Here is a 15,968-nt window from a genome sequence, read left to right as displayed (position 1 = left end):
TATTTTGGCTTAACTGGATGACTGGATTCATCCAAGGGTGCTATTGGTATGACCTGCAGTGTACACTATGCAGTATTTTTATATAGGCAATTACAGGCACCACATGTCTACAGGGGTAAAACCTTGTTAGTACCATACACACTTTGAGGCATCAATGCCCAGCCCAAAAATAATTGAGAATCCTGAGGACCATGTTTGGTTGCACTGCTCCCTAGAGGTTAACAACAGAACTACATGACTGAGCCAGGAGACACAAGTGAGGAAAACCCATTTGTTATCGACCACAGGAGGATGAGAGAGCTCTGCTTCACCCTGCTCAACTCTTCCTCAAGACAATTATAAATAACAACACGCTAATTACCAGCTAGAGGAAACCGTGGCTCAGCAACTTCCACCAACTTAATCGAATCAGAAGAAAACAGAGTTCTGCACGTGAGTGAATAAATAAAGAAAGAAAAAAATTGTATTACAGTATTTTGTGACATGGCTACAGTTTAAAGTTATGAGGTGTACATTTGTCAATATTTCTAAAGAAAGCCAAAAAGGTCAAATCTTTTAGCATTTTCACTCATGGCTTGGAGTCTCTTGTGATGCAATGTGCAATTTCGGTTTGAGTAAATGAGAGAGTCTTGAACAAAGAAAGGATTAGTCTGGGTTCTGGCAGTGTGGTCCAAAGGAACAAAGAGAGCAGAGAGGTTGAAAGATAGAGTACAATCAGCCTGGTGACTGCTCTGCTGCACCCTAGGGACCAAAGAGCTCTGGAGGACACAGCACTTAGAAAAGGGAAAACTTTAAGGGATAAGAGTGCGCAGGAGTTAGTCTAAGTATGCATGTGTGTGTATGTGTGTGAGACAGAGGAAAAGGGAACAGACTGGTATATTGAGGGCAAAGATGATGCAGGGGAGACTTCAGAGGCTCGAGTGATATTAGGAGAGAACAGCAGTCAGGCCATAATAAAGGGTGTGACAACTCAGTAAAGAAAAGGACAGGTGGACAACAAACAAACTGAATGACAAAGAGATGATAATAGTGAGGAAGTTTTAAAAAAAAAAAAAAAAAACAGAGAGGCTTGGCTAGAGACTGAGCACAAGGGCACAGCTGCAGAACAACAATGTCACATAAGCATTGGCTTACAGTGATTGATGGACCAAGCAGATACCTACCGCCAACCGTACTGCCCTGCCACCTGTCCTGCTATTGGGCCACACTGCATAGGGTAAGGTCCCCAGGGTTCAGGAGGAGAGTATACTCGTCTTTCTTTGTGTGTGTGGTTTGTGCAACAGCACTCGACAAGACTGAGACTGATGAAGCTCTCAAACAACTAATCAAGCCAGCAGAGACACGGGCAGTCATAGGATTTCATAATTTCACTGCAAAATCATGCTGTAGGCAGGGACCTGCACAATTACTCAAACCAATCGAACCCTGCTACTGTCGCTAGTCAGCACCAGAAATACAGATGGTTAAACTTATTATTCTATTAATGGAAATGTAGGATCCATTTCTAGAGCTTACTGTATGTGGGACACCACACAGGTCCAGTAGGTGTCACTTTTGTTCTTCTGACAGGAACTTTCAGTCAGTAGACAGGTGTGTTTTTATCGCTATGCTAGGCAAATATTGCATTATTGTACGGCAAAATACATGGCTGTATGGACATTTGTGGACAATAGTTATGAATTTTTGCATCACACTGAAGAATTAATGGTAAATAAACGTTCCATTGAAAAATTACAGGTGGAAGTGGGACTGTTACTCTACTAGACACAACTAAGAGGTGCTAGGGTGAGCACTGTCCGTTATTAGCCTGTCTATGCAGCCCCTAAGTGTCTTGAAGATTATTCTTAGCTGCTACTGTATACATTTAAATTACATATTGACATAATTTGCACTGAAAGGTCATGTCATCATCATAAAATGTCCATCCACTGTTAATGCTAAAATCTCTGGTTAACTTTTGTGACTATGATGTTACTGAAACACGTGACTAAATGGCTCTTATATGGCAACACAGTTTTTTGGGACAATGTCTGACCAGATTCCAAAATTTTGAGACGAGCTGACTAGTCTAAGTTCAAACTTATGTTCAAACTTTATTTTGAAATTAGTCATCAGAAATATACCTAGCTGAAGGAATGGGATATTTTGCATGGTGTGATTAGAAACTACAAAAGGTGCCTTCTTCAAAGAACAGAGCCCATGAAGGTCAGACTTTCAGAAAACTTCTTCAAAAAAGACTGTGGGTTGAACATGCACTCTCTTTCCAAATGAGGAGTTCTTGTGTCAAAAAGACTGGAAATTATGATGCATTCAGGCAGTTCTTGTATATTAAAATTTAAAAAAATTCACCAATAGTTCCATGATATTACATGTTGTGATTTTTTCCAACTGACAGACAATGTATCAAGGTCATAGTAAAAATTTGGGCCAAACCAATATGGAATTTTAAGGGTGATGCAGATATTGAAATTTGAGACTGAAAAACTAAAAAAAAAAAAATTTCAAATTGTTTGTTTGTTAATATTCATTTTAACACAGATATTTGTGATCAGAAGGGATGTAGTGAGTATTGAACAGGTGAAAAATATACTTGTCAGAGTGGTGGACAAATACTGTTACAGCAACACCATTTCTAAAGGACTTCACAACAATCTTTGCCAATTTTGAATTGCAATTTCAGCCATGGTGATGTGGATCCAACAGATCCATTCAGCTATCTGTAACAACTTATGTGCGTTTGAACATGTCTACTTTTCTAACATGAGGACAGTTTCTTGCAGATAAGTCAAATCATTTGTTTTTTTTCCATCAGGTCCAGTCCATATAAGTGACTAATTACACCTGAACACAAATATCTGATAAGCACAACAAAGTCACATACAGTACTATTTATGGATATCCTTGGAATTGACAAGAACTGCCTGAATGCACCACTAAACACACGTGAACTGGATTATGGCTTGTGTAGTCCCTTATGTCCAGCTGTATCTATATATCAACAGACATTAGAATACATGAAACAAACACCCACAGTGCCCTGTAATTATTCATGCTATATTAACTGCAGACTAATTTTAGACTCCTAAGAAAAATAATTCTATATGAGCTCTGCCGCTGCCAGGGCACCAGACCAGCTGATTGTAGTGGCTGCCATCAAGCAGGCTCACAGTCAGTGATACAACAACTCAATAATACTTAATGCTGATTTGTCAGGATTACCTGGTTATGGCATAGACACAACTGGACTGCTGGCTGTCAAGGTTGTCAAAAACGTTGCATCAACTTGTACCGAAATTTCGTTTGTGATGAAAATCCAAGTGACAAATAAAGAAAGTCTAAGTCTATACTGTCTGAGCAAAAATAAATAAATTAAAAAACTAAAAGTATACTACAATGCCCGTCAACAGAGCCAAAGCCAACCTCATCGACACTGCCAGCACGCTGCCACAACCAAATCAATTTTAAAAGGCCTTGTGGAAATCTACAGCAACCATTACAGAAACTTTTGCAATCTAAAACTTAACAACTGGTCGATACTTGATGGTCATGGAAACAATATCAGCAGTGAGGGAAGGAACAACACATAAAGTGTAAAGTGTTAGGAACACATGCACATGTCACTTAACACAGGATTTTACTTAACACTCAGGAACAAGCCTGTCTTAACAACAACTTGTTTTGTCAGGATATAGCCAAAACTGATTATCTCAGTGGAGGTCATATTACTGCAGCAACAATAGTTAACTGATTTAGCTCAGACCATAAAACAAGTGAAAAACTAATTAAAAATATTGAACAAGTAAGTAAAATAAAATTGCTTTCATTCACTATAAAAGTTGTACTAGGGACACTTGAGGTTATGCTGCTCCTTAACCTCCTTAAAGCCATTTTTAACAACATGGTAAAACCACCATCCAACACTGATGTCATCAGCTAAATCAACAATAGCCCAAGAATGAACATGAGGCAAAGAAAAGGGATATGAACAACTCTTTGGTTGTACAACTTTGAAATCTTTAGTAAAATTAGTATTATTGGAAGATCTGATCTAAAAAAAGAGCAAATGCAACATAATTTTACAATAAAATCAAGGCCCATGTATTATGACACTGTGGAGCTGATCTACCTGTTTTATCTTTGACTGCCACAATGCAAACTATATGAGATGCCATGCAGTGTGTTATACTGATGTTTGCAATACGTCAATGCATTTAAATGTTATACAACCAAATAAGTATTAGGATTTATAAGACATTTAAGAGTGGATTTTGTGATGCAGAAACACCACTATATGGTGAGAGGAAACAAAAGAAACAAATGCAGAAGAGGTTTTCACCATAGGGTTACCTCACTGATACCTCACTAACACCTCACTACCAGAGGGCACATCACTGAAAACCAGACACTTAGGGCACATTTTGCTTCTTCTCTCACACCAGTATTTTTATATAAAAACAGCCCTGAATAGTGACAATCATGGGCACAATTGTAAGTGAAGAGTTTATGACATGGAGTAAATCATGAGTATAACATGACCCCTGCTGGTAAGTCTCTGTACTGCCACTTGTCTTGGTCCATCCTTATTTAAAATTAAAATTCTTAAAAGTCCTTAGAGCAACAGTCAACAAACGTGTAAACTTGTCAAATTTCGTAATAAATGTAGCTCTTCATGGGTTGTGTGTGCGCGTGTAAATACCTTGTGACAATCTTTGGGGAGCAGGTGGAACTGCGGCCCATACACTCCAGAGCGGCACGGTAGGATCCTGCATTTGGCTTCAGACCAGCCTCTTCTAACAGAATGAATACACGACCAATCTGATTTAATGTGTCCTATAAACAGAAGAACGCAGACATGGGAGGTCTAACTTTGCTATCAGGTAGACATTATACCAATGTTCCCTCAGGAATGCTTAGAGACACCAAGGAAACAAGTGACAATTAAACTCTAACTCTAACTCTGTGAAATTACTGACCAAAGACTTTATTTAAGTGACACGGTATACTTAAGGAGCACAACAGAAAGAATGTGCAAGTAAACATAATACAAACACTAGCATACTCTTATTTACAAGTAACAATGCTATTTTTGGCATATGATGTTGTCAGGTTTATTAAGCCTGTTTGTACCAGTGTGACAATTCAGCCTAAATAAAGCAGCATCTTTTCGTATGAGACACAATTGCCTTTTTTTTTATTTGTTAGTAAGCCACAGGCTGATGTTCAAAACACAGTGCAGAACTCACCTTCTTGGCCCACACCCTCATCATAATGTTGTAGATGTCTGTGTTCAGTTGTTTGCGTCGGCTCAAAACTCTGTGTTGGCTGAGTAGGAAACTGTGTGCCCTACCAATGTCCCCAGCAAACACACATGCCTCGAGGTAAGAGCGGATGCTCAGATGCATGTCCCCAGACGCAATTCCTTCACTGTCCTCCTGGAGGCATTTTGCATTACCTGGAGACATCTTCTGGCTTGTTTGCTGATCTTTCCTCTTGTCCAGCCCTTTCACCTCAGCCAGTCCTTTATCCATGTCCCGGGAATCCTTAACTGTCTGCTTTTGTCTCTCGTCACTGAAAACCTGATTTTTTGAGTGCTTCTGTTTCCCTTTAGATAATTTATATGATTTTGCTGCTGACCCTACTGCAGCAGTAGGAGCAGCAACCTTTGAAGAAACTGCAGCATGCATTTGATCAGACGATTTCAGATTACTTCTGCTTCCTGTATTCAAAGGTGTAGTTTTTTTAGATGTGGTAGATATAGCTTTGTGTGATATACTATGGAGCATCATGCTGCTTTTGCTACCTTTAGATTTGGTTGTAGTTTTCTCCTTATTTTTCTTCTCTGCTGCCAGCTGAAGGAGCTGCTGTTTCTTCATTTTTTTCTTCCTCTCCTCTGTTAATTTTTTAATCCAGCGGCTGGGCTGAGATCCAGAGGCTTGCACCTTTGCATGTTGGACATCTAGAACGACGTCAGATTGGAGTTGGACAATTCTGGCCTCAAGCACTGGGAAGGAGAAATAGAAAAGGGATGTCACATAAAATTACTTTTCAGGAGTGACACACAGAAACACAGAAACAGTACAGGCTATAAAGGTTGATTAGGCCCAGCAAGTATTCCAACATATCAAAGGCTGGTGGCAGCAGTCAGAGAACTCTGACACACATGATATTTAGTACAGATTAGTATAAGAAAATGTCTTCTAAATATAAGATCACAACAACCTGCCATTTACAGCAACATACCATCTAACAACTGAGACTGTTCCAGTACACGTTTCTTTCCATCTTCTGTCTTTGGGATTACAAATGAAATATTTCTCCTTTGAAGCTGCAAGGATGTGTCTGAAAAAAACAAAAACAGTTATATACTGTTAGAGATCATAATAATCATTAAATATGAATGTGTGTTAACATTTCTTCCCTTCCTGACCAATTACTTCTAATTTTACGTTCATCTTGTTGTGTTTTTCCTTCTTGTGCACAGGAGCAGAAGCTCTACAGGGAGGAGCTGGGGACCATGCCACCAACCTCTCCATCACCTGAGCTTCAGCCACCACAGACACAGTCTGCCAAAATGGGCTAAAACGACAGTGCTATGGTGAAGGACGTAATGTTGAGTGTGATCGGATTCGTTGATGGAGTAGTTCTTAAATTAGGATTTCGGGATTACTGGCGGTCCAGTAAGTTTTCACATAGAGCCTCTAGCAGTGTGAGTGAACCACGAAAGGTCAAACTGCTGTTCACAAGAAGGAATTAGTCAATGTTAACAAACACCTAGCCAAACTGCTACACGAACAAACCAAACAATGTGCTCGTCCAACATTGCAGGAGCTATTCGGTATTAAATTAGTGTCGACGTGTGAGTACAGTGACATTTAACACAAGGCTCGTCGACGAGATTAGGTGAACTTGTCCATCACACTGTAACTGCACTGGTTTGAGCTCAGTGTGAGACAGACTCTGGCTCACCTGATATTCGTCTGACTGCGCCATTCCTTCTCGACACACATAGCTGACAGGAGTCCGACAAAGACCCGCGGAAAGCAAACTTCTCAAATAAACTGCGACGATTCAGACATTTGGCAAAGGCACAAACTCTGAGAAGTGACATGTTGCCATGTAATAACCGCGTTACTTCATGCCGCCATCTTAAATAAGACCATACTAGTCGCGAGGAGCGATCAATGCAGTTTAAGGCAAGGTTAGAGGATCGCAGATAAATCGAGTGTGCTAATATCTGTGTTAATCAATACTTAAGGTGAAAATATATCATCCCGGGTGGCGATTACATACATTTTGGGTTAATTTTACCCAATCACAAACTATTAAAAGCCCAAATCCTTACTTTTATCTTGTTTTATTTATTTAGTAAATGTGATTATTTTTTCATTTGATATGTTTCCAATTAAAAAACAATAAGTTCAAAATCTTTCTAAAATAGAAAAAAATCCGACTGCGGAATAAGGAAAGGACTTTTCTTAAAAGTGGGCTTCTCTTAAAATGTTCCATTTTGATCCTGATGAAATGTTCCAGTGTCTTTATTAGCAATGTTTTTTCAGTAAATGAACTGATGAGAAGTTGAAACTAATTGTCAAACTGCTGGTCAGTATTAGGTTATTAAATTATTGTCTGAACACCACAAAACATATTTGGATGGAACATTGTCAAAAAGACCCTCTTAAAGGTCTTTCCTTCTGTTACTTAGTAGAACAAGTTCAGCAGCAGAGCGAAGAGTTTAGATGCTTCAGTGGTTTTCAGTGGTCTTGAATTTCCCTCAGGATCAATAAAGTATGTATCTATCTATCTATCTATCTATCTATCTATCTATCTATCTATCTATCCATCTATCTAAACAGGTCAGTAACGGTCTCTGGGGATGTCTCTACTCTGCCACATCCACACACATGCTTTGTTTGTTCTAAATAATCCACTTAACATTCTGAATAACATTAACATTACAGTAACATTCAAAAAGAATAGACAGAAAAACACCAGAATGTATACAGAAAAGTAAAGTGTGCTTTCCTTATATACATTCTTTGAAAAAAGAAATAAATACAATAATTAAATAAAAAAAATACTTCCTAACTGAATAAAAAATACTTAAATGTATTTTTTTTATTCCAATGGTTTTCCTATTCTGCGTATGTTTGTAATTTCCCACTCTTTACCAAACTCACGCAACACAATCTGAGACTCTTTTCATCCACAAGAGGTCAGGAGTTCACAGTTTGTACGCAGCTCGGCAAAATCTGAGCCCGTCTTTTTGTTTTTGTGGTTGTGAATATCATCAATGTCAGCTATATAGCAGAATAAGAGGTTTATCCTATATGTGATTGGAAGCTAAAAGCTAGGGTTAGGGAGGGGTAGACCATCTTAAAACTCCTTTCTTGTTGTTTCCTGTTTGGTGGTTGTTTTATGGGAGGACACTGTGTTATACAGCCAGGAAAATGCCAGTAACTCCAGTAACAGTGATAATAAGATGACTGCTTGAACTATTGACCACTCAGACATGGACCCCTCAAATTCAAATCAACGAAGAACCACTGGGGCTCAGGTTACTCAGACATCGATCAGTGGGGTTCAAGATGAACTCAGGCCTTCTCTTACATCAACTACTGAGACCAGACTATTAAGAATTAAGAAGAATCGCTTTATTGGTGGCATATATAATTTTACATACACAGACTGAATTTGTCTTCTGCATTTAACCCATCCTTAGTTGAACACCCATGCAACATGGGTTACATGCAGTGAAACACACAGGAGTGCAGTGGCCACAAGGGGCCACAAGGAACAAAGATAAGATCAGTAAAGTTATAAAAGCAGCCCTTAAGAATGAATTCGGAGCTCCGTTAGAGCTATTGGAACATTTTTACTCATTTCAGATGAGTTAACATCTGACTGAAGATTTCGCCCTTTCCTACAGGTGGCAGTCTTGTCACAGTCAATCAGAGAGGGGCTAAAGGTCAAAAAGGAGACTATGATGAAAATGAGGGTCCCACAATGATAAAGCAGTGTGTTGGCTCATACTTAGACCTTTATATTCACTTTTATGTTTTTACATACACAGCAGGCAAAGCTGTGAGTAAGTTTGATGAGACCTTCAGCATTAACTTACCCAATTTCTCCCAGGGGTCAATAAAGTATTCTGATTCTGATTGTAATTACAACGTTAATGTAAGGTGAAATTCACAATGTTTGGAACCACAAAACTAACACTTAAAAACACCATATAATTGTATGTGTATTTAGTTTCCGAACTTGTACAGCATTTACTGTTTTAGGGATATTGTGACACTTAACATATACTTCACATCAACACTACAGGTAGAACACTCCATATTAAGTTACATTCATTTCCATTAATGCAATCTGAAGTTGCAACCCACACTCATGCTGTCACAACCCATTGAAAATTATTGTCTTCTTCTTCCAGTCATCTTTTGAAGTTCAGATATCATACAGTTTAAATCAAGTGTGACTCAGCTCCAAACTGAAGATAAAACTGAATGTATCTCATTCACATCCTGTGTACTTTCTGACCCCCAGCAGTGTCAGCCTCCCCTTGTCATCCATCCATAAAGCATTCTTAAACACTTTAGCAGCCTTTTGTGTCTCGGCAGGCTGGAGGTTAACACAAGCGCTACTTGACAGAGAGAGAGAGAGAGATGGAGGGAGGGAGAGAGAGAGAGAGAGAGAGAGAAGGGGGGCTGCAAAGAGGGAAATGAGGTCCAGGCAGTACATCTTTTCTCAGTGGAGGCAGTGGCTGAGAGCACAGCGGTGGGTGTCTGCTGCTGAGCTGTAGGTGACGATCAGGAGGTGTTTGTTGCCACGGTTCACAAGCAGGGCCCCTTGACAGTCTCGTTTGATGTGGTTGGCCCCTGTCGGCGGCTGGCTCTTTGCGCTGGTGTGACAGTCATTGCCGGGTGAGTGACTGTCAATGCCTCGACCTACAAAAGAGGAGAAGACAGGCATTCATGGGGCCTGATAATGGCCAGGCCAGGACAAGGCTGCCATTCTCATACACTTTGATCATGTGGATTCTTTTGCACACCTTTGTAGGGGCTCCCTATTTGTTTAACAGATGGAGAGAGGGCTGTTTTGATGGAGATACTTCTCTCTGAGATGCCTGTGTTGGTAAATGCCTTTGGCATGTGTTTTGTGTGCGTCTCTTGTGTGTGTGTGTGTGTGTGTCTGTGTCACTTGCATGAAATCAGTGACCTGTCACCATGTAGAAAATTGCTTCTTAAGGTACCTTGCTATGAGGCTCCACATGTGCGACATCTAAGTTATATTTAGGAAAACTTTATTAATTTTTTTTTTAATGACACTTTTCTATTCAAGCTAAGACGTGAAGCACATTAGTACTTTTTACAATCTAATGTGAACTTCTAGAGCATTGGTACAAACAATAATTATGAAATATAAGTCATCACATCGCACACTTTATGTCCATTACTGTCCATTATAGAGAGATGACATCAAAATGATCCTTTGGGCTTGTGCACAGGCCTTTACTGGACTGCTGTGACTCACAGCTTTCTTATTAGGTTTCCCCACACATGCACTTAAAGTTGGATTCAATTAGTGAGTCAATTCAGATGTCTTAAGATGTGTCATCCTACTACTTTTGTGCTATTTACAAGTCTTAATAGAACCATTTGAAAGAATAATGTATACTCGGTCCACCTCAACATACACTCAAAGCGACGGCATATATTAGGAGAGTGAACAAATGCTGTGTCAGCAAAGATTTTTAAAATGCTCTTTCCATCATCACCGTCAGTCATCTTGTTCTACCCATGTGCTCAGTTTTGTGCCTCTGACATATCAGATTAGCAGTTCACAGATATTTAATCAGCCCTGACAACTTATATTTTTCTTTCATCAAACGCTATCAGTCAGTTGGATCTCTGCTATCCTGTAAAGAACTGGGAGGCTGGATCTCTCAGAGCTCTTCACAGCATCAGATAGGCAACTCACTAATCATAAAGCCACTGACAATAGACAATGATCACGAAGCAGGATATGCAAAGGGACATGTCCTCAGTGGGGCTGAGTCGGGGTGGTCTGGTCAGTTCCTTTAACCACCTCCGGATGTTTGTCAGCCAAGCACAGCAGACAGCGCAAAGATATGAGGCACACCTGTTGGGTCTGACCCAGCAACACAGGCAGTGTTGGACACACTGAAAGAGTAAATTGCATAATCGCTGAAATTATAAGAATTTACTGCCCATGAATAATATGTGTGAAATAATTTCCTTATGTTAGAGTTGCAACTCCCTACAGTATACAATAAAGAGAAAGTACATTGTTGTGTATCTGGAAACACTTTAATTTGAAAAAAAGAAAAACAAACACCTTCCTAACTCTATTACAAACTAGCAGATTGTCAGCAGACTGAAAAGTACCAAGCCATGGGTGAGCTGATAAAACACATCTACAAGAGCAAGGAAGAGAAAGACAGAGACAAGGACTTAGCAGGCCGGCAAAACAATTAATAATAGGGAGCTATTACTGAGGGACTGTCAGTTCTAGGAGGGAGGTTGAGTTTCAGACCTTTTTGAAGACTCTGATGGTACAAAACAGGCCTCATTATAGAGATATTATCTCTATTCATACACTTACAGAGCCGCTTGGATTCCTGCTGGGAAAGATTAGGTTCCTTCACTTGAGAACATCCTCCTTGGGCGCCTGAGTGGTATTCTCAGCACAGGGCACGCCCACACAGCACGGCTCAGCTCAGCTCAGGGGATACAGATCCAATATAATCCACCTGTGGAAGACATGCATCAGGCATGTTGGGGAAGTCAGAGATGCTAACGTGTTAAAATTCAGCAAGCAATTGCAGCAGGGTCATTATAGCCAAGACATAGCAAGGTTCTAGAAATGGCAATGTTGGTCTGACTGTAGGATGGTCCACTATGTTAGTCCAGGCTGAGATATCTCAACAGCTATTAGATGGACTGAGATGAAGTTTTGACATTCATGGACCCAAGAGGATCAGTCCTATTGACTTTGTTGGTTCAGTGACTTTTGTTTTTTTGGTTTTAGTCAACAACTACTGAATGGATTGCCATGAAATTTAGTACGGATATAAATGTTCCCCTCATACTGAATTGTGATAACTAACTTAACCATTTCTCTTGTGTCATCAACACATCAAACTTCTAATTTGGCCAATACTTTGGTTTATGTCCAAGTACTTGCAAAACTATTGACATTCCCAGCAGCCTCCACTGCATTTCATGCCTAGTGATGATTAGCAAATTTGAGCAAGCCAAAAAAAGGTATGTAAGCATTTAGCTCAAATGGCTTCAAAGTCTGCTTGCATCAGTCTTATTTTTTCCAAAACTTTTCTTGGGTCTGCTTCTGATCTATAAAATTATGCAGTGGATTCCTCTGACTGACTTGATGATAAACTGCAAATGAGCCGGACGTTTCTAGCTCATAGATAGCTTGAACATGACACTTATGAAACCACCCCTGTATGTGTTATGACCTTGAAATCATGTGAATTACTGTCGTTATTAAACATCAAAGATGAACAATGTAAAACAGCGAGAGATTGCACGTAAAGACATATAACAAAGAAATACATTATGCTTGTGTCTGCTCTGGCACTGAGCTCAAAGCCCAAACATTTGCTTCCAAGACCCCACAAAGCAATCTGCTGCCACATCTGACACTCACATGAGGCCCGAGCTTTGTTGTTGACCTCAGGGGGCACTCAGATTTTTCAGAAGTTATACAGTACATAGAATGATTGTATGATTTTAATTACAGGAAATTTCAGCAAAGGAAGGACAACTGGAACATCCTGGGGGATTATACTCTTTTTCTCTCTGACTTTCTCTGTTTTTCTCTTCCTCCCTCTTTGTTTTGTTTATTTGCACATGTGCACCATTCCAACAGAAAATAGTAAGAGACATGACAACATTTCAAAAGAGAAACTGAACCATATACTGTACAGTAATCATTTTAACTGCATCCATGGTATTTCATTATAAATCAAGGCTCTGTGACATACTGTAAAGGCTGTGAACTTACTGCTTTCCAAAGTAGTTAGAAATTACTATCAGCTTCAATTGCGACTAATGATAAAATTATGTTTCTAAATTTACACTTGATTTTTTCAAGAATTTTGATTTTACACACCAAAAACCAAGTTCTGTAAAGCAAAATGTGCATTTTGGCTACTACAAAATGACTTTTTGTGAGACTCTCTACTTGTCAGGTGATCAAGATGCTTAGTCTAAATTTTATGACTTTAAAAAGTTTACAACTCTGCTCCAAACACTATCTGTGTTTTACTGGGAAGAGAAATGGTTAAAGCAGTTGGAGAGTTTATAATTAACATATGGACTATGTTGGGACTATTAGTTGGAAGGATCATCTAACTTAAGCATGTGAAATGAAACAATCTGTCTCAATCAGCACAAGGAAGGGAGCAGCACATTGCAATGTCAAAGGTGAACTTTTAAAACTTTTATAGTGACCTTAAAATTCATTAGTTCTTCAGAATAAAAATCACATCTTAGTCACTAACCTGATTCCAAAGTAGGCGATGATGATGCATCTCTGTTATTGTTTGTGTTCAAACACTTTCAAGAAAAGCATTTCATACTTTTGCCCATCATAAAGGAAAGCCAGTCTCCAAACACCTTATATACCTTTGTTAAGAAATATATCTACAGAGAATAATAACTGAGCAAAGCCTGCTAACACTCACATGTCCTGAAAATTTTCTACATGTTCTTTTTTGTTTGTTTGTTTGTTTTTGAAGAGGGGGAATACCACTCTAACAAAAAACACATTCACATTCAGTGCTTTCTGTCCCTCTCTCTTGTTCTTCTTTGTTCTTGTTCTGACTTCCCCCAGGTCCAGTAACATCGGGCAGCTCGTGCAAGTGGTGATTACAAAGTATCCTATGCGGAACAGATTTGACTTTCAAGGACAGAGACGGGGGGGAGAGAGAGAAAAGCAGAAACCAGACGGAACCAGAAAGCAGATAAAGACAGAGGAAGTTAACAGACATAACAGCGTGGTTTAGCTGACGGTGACAGATTTTTACGAAGGGCCCACATAAATCTATGCTCAATGTAGTAGCTTTGATGAGGAGCCTGGTAGGGACTGAGGACCAGAACATACTGACAGGTAGACAGGAATGGCTTGGGGGGATTTTGGGGACTGGAGCAGGGAGTTTGGAGAAAGAGGTGACTGCTCTCTTTCTCGTAGGGTTTTAGGATGGTAAGGTTTAAATAGGGGCTATGGGGACAGCAAGTCTCCTGGGGCAGTTAACAAGCGACAAAGTGTGACTGTCACCCTGTCTGAGCACATATTCCACAAACACACTTCCAGCACCACTCAGGGTGGTACTTATGATTGAAACAGGGACACTTACGAAAATTAGGTAATTGCCACCAGTAACTGGACAGCCCAAACTGAGAACCTTTGCATCTTCTCTCTCTATTTCTCTCACTTTTTCAATCTCTATCTTTTATCAAATCTGCCGCTATGAAATATAACCAAAGCTTTGAGATTCAAAGATTGATACCACTCTCATGCCTGTACTGTAACTATGCAGATAGTTAGAGGCAGCAGACAATTAGCTTAGCTTAACACAGGGACTGGAAACAAAGAGAAACAACTAGCAAATCCACCATACCAGCACTTCTTAAAAGTTTGTATCTTGTTTGTTTAACCTGTATACACATCAAAGTGTAAAAATGACAGTTCTCTGGAGTCATAAGTGGGGGCTTAAGTGAAGAATATTTCTTAAGACTGGTTGCCTGTATTTTTGGATTACTGAACAGACATGAGGGCGTCTCACTGAACTTTCAGCAAAATAAGTAAAGAAATAATAATTTTCCCTGATGTTAAAATTTTCCTTCCCAGTATAGTCAGTAGTGCACAATTTTATTTTATTTTTGTTATTCTTTTTCTTCTTCACATTGTAAGAGTAATACACTATGACTGCTTGAGATAAAAGGCCAATACTGTTAACTTGAATGGGGTGGCTGAGCTTTAATGCCTTGACCTAGTCAGGTTCTTTACACACCTTGTAAAAAAAAAAAAAAAGTGGGGGAAATCACACTAATCTAACCCTAACCCTCACAAAAAAGGTGTTCTTTATTTCCGTCCTGCTTCCACAATTTAAGCAGCAAAGATCAGAGAAGGTGTTCCATTGAAATATTGACACAGGTGATCAGAGTCTCTCTTGCTTCATCTGGACTAACTCTGCTGACACTCCTGCAACCTGCTCGATGATTCAAACCAGCAGCCGCATATAAAAAAGGAAAAGCTCACTTAATTTGCCCCATGTGGCCAGGGAGAAGAAAAGAGAGCAAAGGTGTCAAAAACCGGTCTACTAGTTGGTTCACTGGACAGGAGCTGACCTGACTGTGTTACAAAGTGCCTCCCTGTTCACATCAAGGGGAGGCAACAGGGGTCAAGGGATAGGAAGAGGATGTAAGTCTTTCCAGGTGACTGTGACCAACAAAAAGAAGAAGAAAAAGAAAACAACAGTAAGAAGAAAACAATAAAATCCCCAGGTGAAAAGCAAATGACTTTTTCCTCACAGAATAAATTATTCTGAAAGAGAAGAGAAAAGGGACAATGCTCGATGCAGGCTTTTTCACTTGTCTGAAATGGTTATGAATGAGTGTGGTGTGGCCCCACCCCTCAACTCCTCTCCTTTCAACCCCCTAGATGCTGGCCCTGCCCAGGATAAAACACAAGACAACTCAGCCAGTGCCTCCACAGAAGAGAGGGCTGACTGACTGACTACACAGCAGAGCGTGAGGCCGTTCACTTACTGCTTCACTGCCCTGTGCTAGCTGACACACACTCGCTGACTGCTGCTCACTCTGACACACACAGACACACTACCACTGCCTCTCTCTCTCTCTCTCTTTTGCTCTCCCTGTCGCAAACACACATCAGCTCTCTCCCTCCCTTACTCACTC

The 15,968-nt window shown here is 39.8% G+C and overlaps 1 protein-coding gene across 2 annotated transcripts in view; it reads right to left on the bottom strand.

Annotated features, from left to right (window-relative positions):
- The window catches only part of polrmt (polymerase (RNA) mitochondrial (DNA directed)), a 46,855-nt gene extending 39,662 nt beyond the window's left edge, over positions 1-7,193 (bottom strand). Inside the window, exons 1-5 of one of the 2 annotated variants that reach the window (XM_046391555.1) lie at positions 6,967-7,193; positions 6,241-6,339; positions 5,801-6,001; positions 5,244-5,671; positions 4,697-4,830 (exon numbers count right to left, since the gene is read on the bottom strand). In XM_046391555.1, the coding sequence (XP_046247511.1) occupies positions 4,697-4,830; positions 5,244-5,671; positions 5,801-6,001; positions 6,241-6,339; positions 6,967-7,108 (1,004 nt within the window). In that variant the 5' untranslated portion in view covers positions 7,109-7,193. Of the gene's footprint in view, positions 1-4,696; positions 4,831-5,243; positions 6,002-6,240; positions 6,340-6,966 lie in introns of both variants that reach the window. The other variant, XM_046391554.1, reaches the window with a different exon arrangement.
- Positions 7,194-15,968: the final 8,775 nt, after the last annotated feature.

This window comes from Scatophagus argus, chromosome 6 (assembly GCF_020382885.2).
Source record: "Scatophagus argus isolate fScaArg1 chromosome 6, fScaArg1.pri, whole genome shotgun sequence".
NCBI lineage: Eukaryota > Metazoa > Chordata > Actinopteri > Scatophagidae > Scatophagus > Scatophagus argus.
This window is presented reverse-complemented; position numbering and strand designations above follow the sequence as displayed.